The sequence below is a fragment of the Tachypleus tridentatus genome, chromosome 1 (genome assembly GCF_004210375.1).
Source record: "Tachypleus tridentatus isolate NWPU-2018 chromosome 1, ASM421037v1, whole genome shotgun sequence".
Classification (NCBI taxonomy): Eukaryota; Metazoa; Arthropoda; class Merostomata; order Xiphosura; family Limulidae; genus Tachypleus; species Tachypleus tridentatus.
The window spans coordinates 126,910,352-126,928,166 of record NC_134825.1 but is presented as its reverse complement, the minus strand read 5'-3'; the positions used below and the strand labels follow the sequence as shown (position 1 = coordinate 126,928,166).

Here is a 17,815-nt window from a genome sequence, read left to right as displayed (position 1 = left end):
CAGCAAACATTCACTGGATTTTGATGAAATTTGGTGAAGACATGTATAATATTATTCCTAATTGTCCATGTCTGTGGATAAAGATGGAAATATTTTCGTGTTGTTTTTTAAAGAGCCGAATATGATCAACACGTGGCGGAGATATGCGCTCCGAGTGCTCGTCTAACGTGTGCAAGTTTATGGACATTTTAAAACAGTATTATCTATAGGATATGTGTGCAAAATGTACAAGTGTCAAAACATTTTTGAGGTCGACTTTACTTATGAAACACTAGGTATGTCCATATAATATACAAATGATGAAGTATTTACAGATCAAGACTTTTTTTACAAATATTAGCTTCGTACAATCAGGTTATTGAATTATTCAGTAAAGGTAGCCTTACTCTAACATAGGTTGCTTAAAATGTTACATGTATTTAGGGGTTAAGAAAACTCCTGAAAGGACAAGAAGGAACCCTCAGTAGCTGCGTCACTTGAAATGCTTTAAGACTGGATTAGAGTAAATTTATCTATAAGATCTTTTTACCCTTTTTTTTTTTAGTGGCTATGCTTTTGTATGCCAATAATACCAAATTTGGGGTTCCTGTGTACCCGATTCGATTTAATTACTCGCCAGAATCTCTGCAATGAAACTGAAATTATTTTAGGTAGGATTAAAGTGACTTAACATACGAGGCACTGAACGTGATAAGATATATCAATTGGAAGTGTTTGACCTCCCAAGTCCAAAACTATAATTATATCTCAAATCGGTCAAGAAATAGCGGATCTACGAACTAAACATTTGTAACCGAAATAAAACAAAAATTCAAGAGTCATTCTATGAGACGCGGCTTAATAAAACGTCAATTGTCACATGCAAACCACTGGCACTATTTTTATCTGCACTGAAAAAATATAAAACATTCTAATATAAACAAGCAATATTTTTTTAAAGTATTCAATCGTTCAATGTAAATAAAAGTAGTCGGAGACAGTAACGTTGTCCACAATCTCCAACAGTTTATTAAAACTGAACAAGTTAAACAAAAGGATTGACTGTAAGCCGTGAACTATGCTAAACACAAGCCAAAACTAAACAATCGATATTTTGATTTCGCAATCGACAAAAGCACTGCCACTTGAAAACGTTCATTCCTTACTTTTATATTCTGGTACGCGTGCGCACTAGCGAGTTACTTGTTCGAAGCCTGCATAAGTTAGTTTTTGACTTCCGCGCAAAGCTTCTCAAAGGCTATCTGCGCTAGCCGTCTTTAATTTAGCAGTGTAAACCTACAGGGATGGCAGTCATCACCACCCACCGCCAACTCTTGAACTACTCTTTTACCAACGAATAGTGGAATTGATCGTAACATTATAGCACCCACACAGCTGAAAGGGCGAGCATGTTTGGTGTGACGGGGATCCGAACCTACGACCCTCGGATTACGAGTCGAGTGTCTTAACCAACTGGCCATGCCCGACAAGAAGGAAGACAACCACCCACCGCTAACCCTTGGGCTACTCTTTTACCAATTAATACTGGGATTGACCGTAACATTATAACGTCCCACCATAGCTGAAAGGACAAGCATGTTTGGTGTAACGGTGTTTCGAACCCGCGATCCTCAGATTGTGAGGCCAGCGCCCTAACCACCTGGTCATGACGGGCCACCTACAAGGTTGTGACAGTTAGTCTTTGTACCAAGACACAGCTATTTCAAATAATAAACAAAACTCATTTCACCAGTGAAAAGATCATTTGAACAGACTGCGATTTCAGCTAAATTCCGCCTTTAGCATTATGACATCCATTTGTTGCACATACCTCTACACTCTGGTACTCAATGAAATATAAAAAAAAAAAAAGTTGTGCATGAGACAAAACATTAAATGTCAGTTTTACTTCAAGCTATATTGCTATCGCTTCTGTCACTACAAAAATTCCGTGGTTCGACATTTAACCTAAGTAATGGTAGATGTTTCCTAAGAGATGTAAAATTTAGCCTAAAAGAATAATTTTTATTACTTTCGTTTCCCCAACAAATAAAAGAAACATAAGTAAATGAACTGGCAATGGCAAGCCTGAGTGTTCAGTTACAAGCAATGAAGCTGAATATTTTCCGATCTTGACATTGCTAAGGGTTTAATATGAATATCTTACCTTAAACATCTTTTATAACAACGTTTATATACAGTATAACAAAGCATACAAACTGCGAGTAATAAACGCCATTTTACTCTCAATAGCTTTATTATTGTCTGGTGAAAACGTTTACTTCAAAGCAGTTCAGGTGTGCTAATTAGCAAGCGTAGTGGTTACCAAAACTACTAAGTTACTTGTAGCTTCACCTCTAATTATCGTTTATATCACTTACTCTTAGCAGAAAAAAAAAAAAAGAATGCTATTGATACTTGGCTCTGAATAGATTAAAAAAACTAAAACATTAACAACCGACTGTGCATTGAAGAAAAATTATACTGATGCTCTGCTAACACGCAACATTTATTATTATTTGAAATACTTCTATCTTTGCTGAAGATTTAGCTTCAAACACTTTTGAAGTTAGTGGAATTTGTTTATTGTTAATAGTTTCTTTTACGAAAATTCTATTCACACACAAAAAAACAAGTTAAATCACCAAATATAGTCTTCCACCAAATCTTGGCCATATGGTTAAGAAACTACTCCTAATGTGAGGGTCGCGGGTTCGAATCCCCGTCGAACCAAACATGCTCGCTCTTTTAGCCGTGGGGGCATTATAATGTGACGGTCAGTCCCACTATTCGTTGGTAAAAAGAGTAGTCCAACAGCTGGCGGTGGGTGGTGATGACTAGCTGCCATCCCTCTCGTCTTACACTGTTAAATTAAGGACGGCTAGCGCAGATAGCCCTCGAGTAGCTTTGCGCGAAAGTCAAAAACAAACAAAAGGTAAAAATTCTAAACTGCAGTGAACAATGAATTTTATAAGTATAATCTAGCAGAAATAAAAACGAATTTACATATGTTAATAATTTTTAAATGAATATCTATTAACTGGGAAAACACTGAAAGCGACAAAGGTGGATCGGCATTTGAATCTAAACCCTCTAAGTCATTCCTCCAGAAATCTCCATAAACTCCTCCGTGCGTTGAACTTTAGTGTTTTTTTACGTGATCAGGATTTTTTATTATTAATGGGAAGGCTACATCTGATACCCGAGCTTTATGATGTTATCAAAGTTCTTTTTTCACTTCATGCGTTTATTTACATTAGTACATCAAGAAGAAATTCTGTTATTGTTGTTTAGATGACGCTAGTAAGATTATCTGCCATTATCCCTCATTTTGAATTACTAACTAGGAGGAAGGCAACTGACCAAAAGCACCACCACTAGTCTTTTACCAAAGAAAAACAGGATTAAGTGTCACATTATAACGTGACGACTCAAAGGACAAAGTATTTGGCGCAAGTTCCTAAACACGAAAACAACCAATTCATTGCGTCTTGACCGAAACCCGTTAAACTAAAACTATATGAAATTCACAGTTCACTAGTGTTTGTAAAGGCAAAGCCTGAATGCTCGAACATCATCTCTAAATGAAAAATTTAGAATCATTTAAAAATATAGGAATAAAAATATTGTCGCAGGTCAAACTGTGTACTCACCTTGACAATATCACATATATAAAGTTCAGTTTACACGAAATAATTCAAACTCAATGAAACACTATATTACATAGTAAAGTCGACCAGTTACAGCCGGATTCGTCTGGCGAGACAGTAAGAGTGGTGTCACCCAGGGAAGACTGCAAATTGGCACGCAGAACAAATTCCAGTTGCTCAATGTAAAGTCAATAAATGTACTACTACACTAGACATGAAAAACAAATTGTTAATACGTTCGAAGTTCCTAACGCATTCATTATTACAGAATGAAAAAGGGAGAATTAAAAAGTAAAGAACTGTGCACATATTAAAAATATTAAATAAAGTTTTTCTTTGTTTTTTAAGCACCAAGCTACACAATGGGCTCTCCGAGTCGTGCTCATCACGAGTATCGAAACCCAAATTCAGCAAATGGGGAGAGTGGGCGAGAGTTGCAAGTTAGCAAATTTAAGGGTGAAAGTTATATTCAAACTGTATGAAACAAATTAACGTATTGAAGGACGACGGTTAATATCAGTATTGAATTTATCTTATTTTTTACAATTAGCTGTGTGATACAATAGCAACTATGGATATTTCCTTCCAGCAGATCTTCCTTGCCTACTTTAACAACTATGCGGGATACAACAGTACAAACCACAGTAAGAGCAAGTTAAAGGTATTTTAAGCTCTTGGCTAAAGGAACCCGAAGATATAAAAAAAACACGTTAGAATTATGGAACAAAACAAAACGATCATTTGACACGTTTCATAAGTGTGCACAAGACTAAGGTATTGGGGTGAGTCATATTTCATTGTTTTGATATTTTCAACCTAAACGACATCTTATGGAAAATATGAGTTAAAGGTAAAACATTTTTTACAAAACGGTCACACCTAAAAGTGCAGAGCATGTTTGAGGGACTACCACTGGGCTGATTCTTAGCTTACTTTTTTTTTTTAAGAGAGCAATGCCGTCTCTATCGCGGGAAATCGAACCCCGTATTTTAGCGTTGTAAGTCCATAGACCTACCGTTGACCCACTGGAGGACACTAGATTACGTCAAGCTATATTCTTCCCCGAACTTTGACTCCAAAAGAAAATACTGAGCTTTTTATTTTTGTATTATTAGTCGAGACATAGAAGCTTAAAAGAAGAATTCCAAATTTTTTTAAGTACAAAATTTTAGTTCTTAGCCCCGGCATCCCTTGATCGATTTAAGATCTAACTACAGTTTTGGACTCAGGAGGTCAAACCCTTTTGATTACTTCTTTGGCCACGCTCAAGGTCTCATAGATTAAATTACTCCAATTCTGCCTACCTAAAATAATTTCAGTTTGAGGGTAGTGTGGTAGAGATCCTGATGAGTAATAAAAATAGAATCGGGTATTCGCGCGCTCTTCGCTTGGTATTGCTGGCGCACAAAAATACTGCTGGTAAAAAAGGAAAACAAAAGTCTCGAAGATTAATTTACCCTTATCCTGTCTAAAATAATTTAAAGTGCTGTACTTACTGAAAGTTCCCTCTTGTATATTATTATATTACTAGGCGCAATCAGCAAAATATTTTGCAGCAGTTTTTATGCCATTCGCTTGAATTTTCCTTATTCTATCACATTCATGCACGCCACTTAAGCTACGTTTTCTTGCATACATGCGTTAGATCGATAAATTGTGGTCTCTTTGAAAACAATTACGCGGTCAGACAATGAAGCTCACGTAGACGTAATTTTGTTTAATAAAACTACACGTAAGGTAAATAACGTTATTTATAATAACAAAGAGTATGAAATAGCTATGTGTATTTAATATATGATAGGTTTTACGAACTGAAACAAAGAAACTCGTACGAAAAAAAAACCTATAGCAAAGAAAACAAATCAGTTAAAAGGTGTTTACAGCAGACTTTGAAATGCATTACGTTAAATTATTGAAAAGTAATGTGATGTTGTAATAAAGCACATTTAACCAAACATTCAGAAACGTCTGAATGCGTGTTCACGAAGTGATAAGCATATAGTTTGTTAATGATATGAGCATGCGCATTTTAAACCCAAATAGGTCGAGAAAGCCAATACAAGTTATATTCAAGGTAATTTGCAATTTTTAAAGAAATTACACGTGGGTTAAGTGTTGTTTGTATGAAATACTTTGCAGATAAATAAAAAAACAACTAAAGATGAAATCGAAGCCAGTCGTCACGTGATGACAATGACATGTCATTGTGTACCATACGGTTTGCACTAAAAAGTTTGACGAAGCAAAAAACAGGTCAGGTTATACTGAATCAAACTAATATACTATTCAGACTCCTCGAACAAAGGCGCCGCTTCTACCAATATGAAATTTTTAGCGTGTGATAGAGAAATATGCGATATTGCCACATAACTAAACCTCCCAATTCCATGACAAATAGCTGTTTAAAAAAAAAAACATTTTTATGTTATCAAAAAGTAATAAACAGAATATACACAATTAGTTCAATTCTACAAACCTCAGAACAGTATAACAAAATGTCGGAGTATATTCTAATAATCCAAATGAATACTTCATTACAAATTAAATACCTTTTTACCATATCCTATTGACACTAAATTATCATTCATTAAAGACAGTACCAGTGAAACATCTCAACGTCTGGTGCCTCAATTTTAACACAAACATCCATTGTGTTCCCAAGTTTCTATACCTCCACTTCTGCATGAAAACCACACTATTTATAAGCAAAGAAAGCTTGAATTTTAGTCATTTTTATCAAAAATTAATTGTACCAGTGTAGATCTTGTTAAAACCTAAGTGATTAAAATGCATTATTATTTCCTCTAACTACTAATACCTGATAAACTTTGGAACACATGTCTGCCTAGAACAAGATCTATTCAAAACTAATTCATTTTGAAAGAATTATTTGGATGAATAGAACTTATTTCCAAGCATTCTGTTCCAGGCAGATGCGATACTAAAATAGTACAGTAGTCTGATTTGAAAGTGGAGTCATGTGGAGAAAGTTACAGTTTTGTATGTAAAACATGAGAATTATTGGTAACTAAATACGAGACAAAATGATATACTAAAGTCGCATCTAATCCAAAATTTTTCTAATGATGTTCAATCAACTTAAATATAATTCTTTAGATCTATACACTTGTCAAACAAAATTTTAAAATAATTCAAGCTAAGCAAACAAACAACATTATAAAAAAAATCAACTACTTTAAAACTCAGACCAGAAAAAAAGAAATAATCATTGTAAAATAAATATACATCAGGCTTCCACAGCTTAAACCTACTACTATAACAACTTTTCCTTTGTCCAATCAGATAATTCAGAGGAAAATTATCTAAATCTGAATCTCTAACAATTTTGAACACCTAAATAGATTCCCCTAATTTTCTCAATGGTCTGAAGCAAACAAATCCATAGTTTAAAGATTTACTCCACTGTTCAACAAATGTGAACACCCTTTCTGTTCTCTCTTTCAGACATGCTGATATTTTAAATAACAAAGAGATCAAAACTGCATACAGTACTACAATCAACACAACATCATGCTCTCATAAAGGATGGAATAACATTATTGTTCTTAAATTAAAAATTCTCCATAGATAAAACCATAAAAGTACTTGTCCTTTTCTAAGTACTTAGAATTATTTCGACAATCATATCTAAAGTAAAACAGTCAGTTCTATCAATGACATTTTTGACAGGAAGTTTATAATGGGGAAATCGTTGCACAATTTGTCATTTTTATCTTGATATATTTGTTCTTGAAACTACCAAAACTAAAAATTACATCTAACATCTATTGAAAAAATTCTCACGATATCAAATTCAATTTGTTTTCATTGCATAACAATTTTCTATCGACATTGGAATAAGCACGAACGTGTTATGTGTTTCTCATTTGGATGCCCTGTGGCACCATTTTTTTTGGCTGATACAGTGCCCAAGAAATGCTTGCACCTTGCAAGGTTTTTTCTTATCTACTTGAAATAAACTCCATTAGATAGAGAATTTTCTTAGCTTCAAAATGCTGCATGCAAGATCTGAATTCATTCACTAAAACTTCCCATGTCTGTTAAAATGTTTTGGAAAATTTGATATGTTTCCAAATTGAGGTCTTGGCTGACTTTGAACATCAATTAAACAATAAATTACTGTTATTTGATCATTATTTCACACAAAACTAAAAGTTATGGTGTGAAAAGCAAAAAAAAAAAGTTAAATATATTTAACAATAAAAAAATTAATCAGAAACATGAAGAGTCTTTCAATGGAGTGAAAAAAGGTCTTCATTATAATCAATCATCCTGTCAAAAAACTACCCAACTTTTGACATTCAAATACTCATTACTTTTGATATACCCAACATATTTTGAAAAATTAAGTATCATATTCTTCCTCTCACTGAGCTCTATTTAACTAGATAGAAATCAGGTATGAATGAGAAAGTTTGAAAAATATTGACTGCCCTATCTGAAGATTTTTTTTTTTAAGTAATATTCCTGATGATGTAAATATTGTCTCAATTACTACTATGTTTCTTGTATCCCAACTGGCCTGATTAGCTCTGATATTGGGAATATACAGCAAGATTAACATATTAATAAATATTCTTCTTTGGTTAAAACCTATTAGAATTAAATTCTTCACAAGTTCCATTCTTCAAATGCAAAACTTTACACATCCCTACAATGAAGCAAAGTTTTGCATTTTTGCCTCAACACTAATAAGACTGTCAAGTAAGAAAATGCTCCAATACAATTAACACCCGCTAATGCCTTAGAACAAGAACTTGAAAGCATTATTGTTGATAAAAATGATTAAACTTATATTTTTACCACTTCATCTCGTTTCTATAACAAAAAATTTCCATAAAATTAATAACACAAGAAAAAATCCTTTATAGTAAAGCAATACTGAAAACTAAATTAATTTAAAAGAGAAATGCTTTTCTGTATTTCTTTGGACTGTTAACCCTAACACCTTGTAAAAAAATCAATCCGATTAGTTTATAATTTACTACATGTTTCACTGATCCAATCTTTAAAAATAAGGACTACATCGAAAAGCACAAGGAATTCCCCAGTGTCAAAAGACTGTTTTGCTAATTGTACATAACAAGATACGATTAGAAGCATCACCATGTTCTACAAAAGTACATATGAAAATATGTGATACATGTATTTTTTTTGCAAACTTTAAACCACAATCACTATTAGTTATACCAAAAATTGCCCATAATACAATTAACCATAACTTTCTGGGAATATGATTTTCAACTGTAAATTATGATTGTACAGTTTTATGTTAATAAAAGTTATGAACCAGGCTAATTAACAAGTATAAAAAAATTATTTGTTAATTTTAGTAATATGTTTAGTATGAAATTTGCAGATAAGAGCTGTTATGACTACATTATAATGTTAATATATTTAAGTAAATAAAAATAGTATGTCGGAAAAACAAAAGAGTGAAAGCAGAAACAAACCTTTCTTTATCATCATCTTCTTCAACAGCATGTATTACACCAAGGGTTTTTGGTAGAACTTCAAGAAGAGGTACAGATGTACTGAGGGCTTTTCCAGGTCCATCAGTATTATGACACACTGAGGTTTGATTAGTAGCTGCATACCCTGGGGAATTAAAGTTTTGGGAGTTTGATGGAGCATCAATAATGTTTATGGACTCCTGCTGCTTTAAATGCCCTGTTAATGTCTGGTCAGTACATTCAGAAATGTCCAATAGCTGAGTTGGAGAAAGCTCTTTTGTCAGTATATTACATACAATGTCTGAAAGATTCTTGGTAGGCTGAGATAGGACAGGCTCTTGAGCAACAGACTGATCTGGGAAAGTGCTGGTTAGAGAGTAATCACCTTCTACAGCATGTACCGTCTGGACTCCAAGAGACGGAATCACACTCACTGAAGACATTTGTGGTGCATCACCAACTGGAAGAATAATTCTGTATACTGGCCGAGTGTCTTTGTGACCACCTACAGTTGAAGATAGATCTTCAGTAGGCAATGGTGGATAAGTCTGGTTTACATAAAAATGGGAAGTGTCACTAAAATCATCAATTCCATGTTCGCTAATTAAAGCATTTGTTAAGCTACTAGAACTAGATATCACTGTACTACTGTTTAGTTCAGCAGACATTTCATACTTAGCACCATCATGTTGTACTGTTGGTGGATCATTAAAGTCGGTGCAAGTCCAACGTCCTCGTTTAAATGGCTCATTACTTACCAGCTTCACAACTTTGAATCGACTTTGCGTTTGCTGAGACAGTGGGGTCATGGGAACATCACTGGCCACACTATGTGTGGTGGAAGTTGTTATTAATGGTAATGCTTGTTGATTCATTTCTGGTTGTAATATACTTTCAGATAAAGCTACAGCATTGACAGGAATGGTAACCATTATTTCTGAATTAACAATACTTTCCACAGAGTTCATTCCCAGAGGTTCAGATTTTATTGGAACGGATGGACTGGAGAGAAACTGTAACTCTGTTATATTACTGATAGTTGTACTAGGGCTAATACTACAACTACTGCTACTAGTACTGATACTACTATTACTGCTACCACTTGTTGTGTCCTCAGAAGACAAGCCATTATCCACATCCATGCTTTTTGAACTGTTTAAAACCTCTAAATTTTGCTGATAAAGATCATCTGAAGGATTAGTGCTCAACTTGGCCCTTTGAACTGTTACACTTGTTATTTGGAATGATGTTTTTTTCTTTTGTTCCTGAGATTTCTCTGGGGTTAGAGGAATATTCTGCAGAAACTGATCCTTCAGTTCTTGTTTAGTATCAGATCTGTTGATATTAAGATACAAGTCTGCCTTTAGTTCTTGGTTAGCATTGGTTCTATTCAAGTTAAAACATGCATTTGATTCAGCAGTACTCAGTTCATGAGTTTCATTCAGTGTCCTAAGATTAAAGACCAAATTAGATTCCATTGCCTTTAGATCTTGGTTAGCATTGGACCTGTTCATGTCAAACCACAAATTTGACGTCACAGCTGACAAAGGAATACAATATGAACTATTGGTTAATTCTGAATGTAAATTTTCATTGCCTGCGAAATTAGTGGCCATGGGTTTTCAGTAGGCAGTGATGTCTTCAACAGAGCTTGGAACCTTTCAGAAGGAACCCAAAACATTCATATATAATAAGCTTTAGAAGGAAAATAAATAAAAACCATTACAAATAACATATAGTCTTAGAATGTTACAAGTGCCTTTTACAAAAATAATGGTAAACTACTTTTCTGAAAGTAAATTCTGTTGTATATAAAATGATAAAACTTTTTGTGGTATTCTCTCTATCAAAGATTAATATTTTAAACTTAATACTCTGGACAACTGCTCAAAAATAAATTCCAACATCATATGCAAATGATTTGATGCATAAGTCATCAAATACATGTGATAACATACACATTCTAAAAACTAATTGAGATTCTTCCGACTTACATTATTATTCAGTAATGATTTTTGATACGTCATTTATTACCTCATTAAATGATGACAAGATATTCTTGTCAACTTTAATTATAGAATATTCCTTTCAATATTACTACACATTGTAGCTTCACAGTGGAATGGTTAGTGTGCGTGCATTTTTCTTACAGCAAAGCCACATTAGGCTATCTGCCAAGTCCACCAAGGGGAATTGAACCCCTGATTTTAACGTTAGAAATCTGTAGACTTACCGCTGTACTAGCAGGGGACAGAAATGATTAGTGAAATATCAATATTAGGAAAAGGACATGTTAACAAGCTGAAAAGTTGGCAGTAGGTGCTCTTGATTAGTGGCCTTCCCTGCTGTCTATCAGCTCAAAATTAAAGACAGTGACATACATCTAGCACTTTTAATATAGCTTGAAAATTTCTACTTAATTCTACTCAATTAAAAAAACCTTTTTTATTTGTACTATAACTAAACAATGAAGGAGAGTTAAAGCAACTATATCTGGATTTGTTAGTACAGATATTTACAAAAGAATAAAAACTTTTGAAAAACTTCTTGCATCTTTTCAACTTTCTGCAGTATGGAAACAAATTTTCTATGCCTAAAAAGGTACAGAAGTTAACTGCATCTCAGAAACTATTTCTTCTCTGTCAATTACAACAAAACAATGAGATAAGTCTGTCTGAAACTTTACATAACTTAAAACATGAATTTTACTAAACTTCACAAAAAATTAACTTTAAACAAAAACATATGTTTTGAGACCAAGGGTAAGAGCAAACAGGTCTGGGAATAAACAGCAAGAAAAATGAACTAACATTTGCTGGTCTTTATGTTATTAGGTCAAATGTTTAGGAATATTGACACCATTTTGTAGATATTGTCATATACTGCATTGTTCTTACTACCAGAAATATCTGCTCTTTGAGCAGGTATAACTGCTAGTTCCTGTGGAAGGCTATTGGGCCTGAGGCCAAAATATCAGGCCTGCAGCCTTTTCTAGAATTGTCAGACAATTCTATATCAATGTACTCCTACTTAATATCCAATAATGTTTACCATCTGTGAGAAAAAGGATAATTATTGAATTGTTAGTTCAAATATGAACTATCGTCACAGCATTACACTGCAGAGTAAATTTTATTGAAGTATTTCTTTGTAGATACAGTTATCAATGAGAGTGCTTTGTTTTTGTATTACAACACTCATGAGATTTTCATGAAAGAAAAATAATTTTGGTTTTTGATTGTTTTATTTTTGAAATTTACTCCTTTTTTGTAATTTTTACTGGCTAAATGTGAGATATATCATTTTTATGGAAAGTTCAAATGTTTTATTTAGTGCTCAGTTATAAAAATACTGCCTAGACCTTATAAAAATATTACCCAGTTATGATTGATGAAGTCTGTTGAGGTAATTTCCAAAATCAGAGTTTTGGGCATATGCATCACAAGCTCATTCATAATAAAATATTAACCAAGAAAGAATAAAACAGGAGGAAAATATTTAGTTGCATTTGGGAAAAACGTGACATACAGAGGGTTGGGTATATTATATTTAAAAAGTTTGAATATAGAATTATTCAAGTTAAATGACAACTATAGCCTTTATAAAGTCAAAGTGGAATCAAATATATCAAGAATACATTTTGATACTGTTTGGCATTTTGCAGGTAGTTTGATGCCACCAAAAAAATGTATTACTTTTAAAAAGGGTGTGTAACAGCCTTTTTTAAGACAAAATATTCATTCACTCAAATTGTAAAGATGTGTTTATGTTAGATTTTAGAATTCCCTAAATATGGGAATATCCTTTGAATATAATGGCATTAGATATAAAACAAATACATAAATCAATGTTGGGCAACAGCATTATCTAGAAGGAGATCCACAGAAAGTTCTAACACAACTGTAATAAGCAAAGCATAGCATTTTGCAAGAGATGAGAATTCAAGAATACTAAAGAGAAAGGCAAAAACCATCCACATACCCCAAGCAACAGTATCTATATCTGTGTGTCCTTTTATTACTCAACTACTTTTTGATTGATGGGCCAATCTGAACTAATCTTCGCAAGACAACAGTTTTTAACAAGAAGCATTTTAATGGGGAGTTTACAGCCACTTCACCTCCATTTCTGCTGCTACTGAGTGTTTATTTTTAAAATAAGTTAATGTTTACCACAGTCATGGATAGTGCCACATCCTTAAACCAGAAAAAGCAAAAAACTTATTAAAATTTCTATTATACAACATACAGTAGGAAGGGGGGGGCATACAAATGTGTTATATATCTCTTTCAACATATTTTTGAAAATGTGTTATAGGAAAACCTGTATTTAACAATCACAAGCATTTTACTATATAAACTAAATCATTAATACAAAACAAATGATTGCCATAATTAAATAAGTGACAAAGATTTTAAATTTTATAATGACCTTTATATACTATTAAATATTTACTTGTCATTTATCAAATCTTTTCAGTTGAAACTTATAAAATGTATTTTTACTTACAATCTCAATATATTTAGCCTAAACATTCCCGCTTTCTAAATTTATAAATATATATCATAACACATATTAAACATTTGATTTCAGTCATAAGAAACTCTTAAGACTGATTTTGTATTTATAAAAATATTTTTTCATGAATATAAATCTACAACTTAAATTTCTAAACACATTTATAATTGAAGAGAGTTTTGATTTTGCATTTTACATATAAAAGTAACTGAGGAGGTGCATTTTTATCAGATTCCTTACTGTATAAAGATATGATTTTGAAAATAAGTAAATTTTATTTAGATTAAGTACAATAACTTTAGTTATAACACAAAACCCTTTGCTTGGTTTGATAATAGTTTATGAATTTTTAAAATGTATGTGGGTTTCAGAAATTTTGATCATTTAAATTTGAGAATTCCATATCAGTTCATTATACAAAAATTATTTCCTAAATATTTGAAATTAAACATTTACACTAGCATTATTATTGGTTTTTAAATTTAGTTTATAATTATTAATTATTTCCATATTTATTTAAATTCAAACTTTCTTATCCAAACAAACAACAGGTAGAAAGGTTCACTATTTCACGTAATGGTTTTCCTCTAATCTTCATCGCAGTTTCAATGCTTAACGTACCACTACTAAGATGAGTAGCTTATGGGCTGCAGCTTGTTTGTAAAATCCAGCCACAAGTTTTTTGTTACTGATGTAGCACATGAATTAATATTCCACATTAGCACATTGAGTAATATTTAACTTTTTGAGCACACCATCAACAATGGATATGGTTAGAAATAGATGAGTTGAATTGTCTCATACAAAAACTCATATCACCAATGCTACATTATATAACCATTCATCTTTGAAGGTTCATGCCACTGGTTCTAAGCACAATGTTAAAATCTATAATGAATTACTTTATATCACCTAAAACTATTTGATTGAACAATGACTTGTTCAGTTTTATTTTTTCATATCAACCTCATCAACTTGATACTTTTCATGATAACTATAATATATTTATCATATTGTTGTTTATTGTATCTTTATGGTTGCTAACAGAAGTAATGCAACATTAAAAATGTGATTGATATATTGAAACATCATTACATTCAGGCTATCAATGCCAGTTTTCACTAGGCCTTGAAATAAAGTGCAGCAAAAAGTATTAAGTTTTCTTTTAAACAACTATTTTTCTAAATACACAAGTCATTGTGAAAAAATAACTGTACATAGTTTGACCGTAATGTTAATTCTTTTAAAGAAACCAGCATCTTAGAAAATGTTAAATCTTACTGCTATACATTCTCATAGCTTACATATTTTTTATTTACATTTAAAATTATTAGATTTTAATGGTGAATAATTTAAAAATTTTTTAATAATATATAAAATTCTTAGAATTTGTGCAAACTTCTAAACAAAAGTCATGAATCTGATAAACTTGATACTTCCAACATTCAATTCAACCACGAATTTCCCAATAACATTTTGAATCAACTGGCTGGTTATTAGTTACCAAATTTTTTAAACAATATTAGAGTTGGGTGATTAATGGAATTTATTAATTGATTAATCATTTGGTTCATTATTCAAAGACATTTAACAAATTATTTATTTTCACTCTCATGAGACTTGAAATAATTGAAACAATATCTATTAGTTGATTATTTTCAAGTGTAGTTGCAACTCTAAAAGATTGAGCTGAACAACCTTAAATTTATCAAAAATATTAAGGAACAAATCATAATGGCAATATTTTATTAATAGTTGGAATAAATGAAAACAGTGATAATCAGAAATATTGATTTTGATTAGTTGATTAATTTCATGATATTAACTCAATTTAATGGTAACTTTAACTGAATATGCTTTATTACACCAATTGAAGTAATCAAGTCTCATACACAACTATTCACACTGATTAACTGAATTAGTCACCCAGTCTAAACTATGTGCAATAGTGTACCATAATATTCAAATACAAATACAGTGAGAGCAGACCCATTATTAAGGGAGTGTACTGCCCAATTAGTTTTTGCAGTGCAATATTTAAAAGGTAAATCTCATACATCAAAAGTTTTATGATTATTAACAAGTAATTAGGATTTACAATATGAAAAACTAACTTCACTGTAATAAAATTTTACAAAGTTTACAATTCTTCCTTTAATCTTCATCAGATACAAACTGGTGTTTTACAAAAACTAGAAATATATACATACACACACGTGTGTGTGAGATTTAGGAATTGTTTCTCTGCTGTTAGTATGAGCTTTTATTATGATTTTTAAAACAATGGAAGCAAGCCAAATGAAGTACTGGATAATTTACACACTGTTTATTTTTCCCAATTTCAAACACCAGTTATTTAACCTTTGTAATACTCAGTAACTTCAAAAAATATGTCAAACATAAAATGTACTAAAAAAGGAAGATAATGACATCTGCTCTTATTCCTGAAATGGACAATATTTCCTTATATCCTGTACCTTTCATTGTATTTGTGTGTAGTTGAACATAGACAAGAATGATCATGTTTAATTTCATTGATTGGTTTGTGGTACTGTGTAAATATTACTGTTAATGGTTTAAATAATTTTATACCACTATTTCTTATGTTCTGAAAGTGTACACTGAAATGTTTAGTCATTTATAACATACAATGTTAAGAAAACTGGTGTGTGTGTGTGTGTGTGTGTGTGTGTGTGTGTGTTTGAGATGTACTATATTCTTTAGTTTAAAACTATTATACTTTAACATGTTATGTTTTACACATTACCTACATGTTAGTTTTGGTTAAGTATGGTTTCAGGACTCAAACTTTCAAGATAAGAGTCATTAAGATTTGGCAAAACTTGAATTGGCTGCAATATATTAAACTTTTACTGACTGAGATTATTCCTTTCAACCTATGTTTTATTGCCACTGACAAGGATTAAAATTTATGTAGATAAGTAAATCTGTAAAACTGATGGGTAAATTCTTACCCACAACTGAATGTTAGAAGAAATATTTAACACAAACATAGACAAACAAACTGAGCTGAGTGAAGCAATTTTACAGTTATATTTATTGTATGATTAAAAAACATCTGAGCTGATACCATAAGAAATTGGGAAGAAAAAAATACTCTCACTTAGATCAAATTATTATTTCGTTTATCACAATGAATACTTCATTATTAATAACTGAACTTGTAAAAATTTCAAAACAATAAAACCATCGCGGGCTTGTTTAATTTTTAATATTAGTTACACTAGTCACATTCTAAACAATGATTTATTGTCTTGTATATATGGTATTCTACGAGACTACGACAATTTAAAGTCAACTACAGTAGATTCACTGCACTAGGCTGATCCAGACTACACCAATCTCTACACTACTCACTATTGTATACTAATGATATTACTACAGTGTGTACTACAGTATAAGTTACAGACAGTAGAGTAAGTTCAGGCTACATTCTTTCACAATACATGTATTTGTGATATTTCTTGCAATTAGCAATTTTAAAAGACATTTAACTCGGTTTCACAAAAATTATCAAAAGAATGAATACCCACTTTTTGAACAGAAAATCAAAACAATTAATTACTTCATGCGTTTGAAAAAGAATAACTAACATATTTACCATACATACTCATCACATTAATAATAGATGAGCCTTGAAAGCACTATATGTTATCTGAAAAGCGCCATCTTGTATTAGTAAATAAAATGCAACAATTTAATATAACTGTATTTTACTGCATGCATTTTACCTTCACGTGAAGTGAAATATTTGTAAGACATTTGATTTGTTTGAACGTATGATTGTAACAACTCATATGATTATTTATTTATGAATTACTGTTATTTCTTGGAGAATTTTTTAATAATGTTCATGTGAATAACTTTATTATTGCAATATTTTTACTTCGTTATTAATAACGTTCATTTTTTTGTATTTTTTAAAATATTTAACCGTTTCTCTATTTGACCAGGCATTGTTTTAGTGTTTAATATTTTGTAAAGCTTGTATTGTGTTGCATTGGCTGAAACAGAGCTGTAATTTTTGGTATTCAAACATAGTTTCAAAATGGCCCAGTATGGCCAGGTGGGTTAAGGCGTTCGACTCGTAATCTGAGGGTCGCGGATTCAAATCCCCTTTACGCCAAACATACTCGCTCTTTCAGCCGTAGAGGCGTTATAAAGTGAGGGTCA

General features: G+C 31.9%; 1 protein-coding gene across 4 annotated transcripts in view; it reads right to left on the bottom strand.

Moving 5' to 3' along the window:
• LOC143222944 (uncharacterized) overlaps positions 1–17,307 on the bottom strand; it is a 39,944-nt gene extending 22,637 nt beyond the window's left edge. For 2 of the 4 annotated variants that reach the window (XR_013012595.1, XR_013012596.1), the window contains exons 1-2: positions 17,176–17,307; positions 9,104–10,761 (exon numbers count right to left, since the gene is read on the bottom strand). Coding sequence is in view for 2 of the 4 variants with exons in the window: in XM_076450180.1 (XP_076306295.1) it covers positions 9,104–10,719 (1,616 nt within the window). In the remaining 2 variants the exon portion in view is untranslated. The remainder of the gene's footprint in view (positions 1–9,103; positions 10,762–17,175) is intronic. The other 2 variants (XM_076450180.1, XM_076450188.1) reach the window with 2 other exon arrangements.
• Positions 17,308–17,815: the final 508 nt, after the last annotated feature.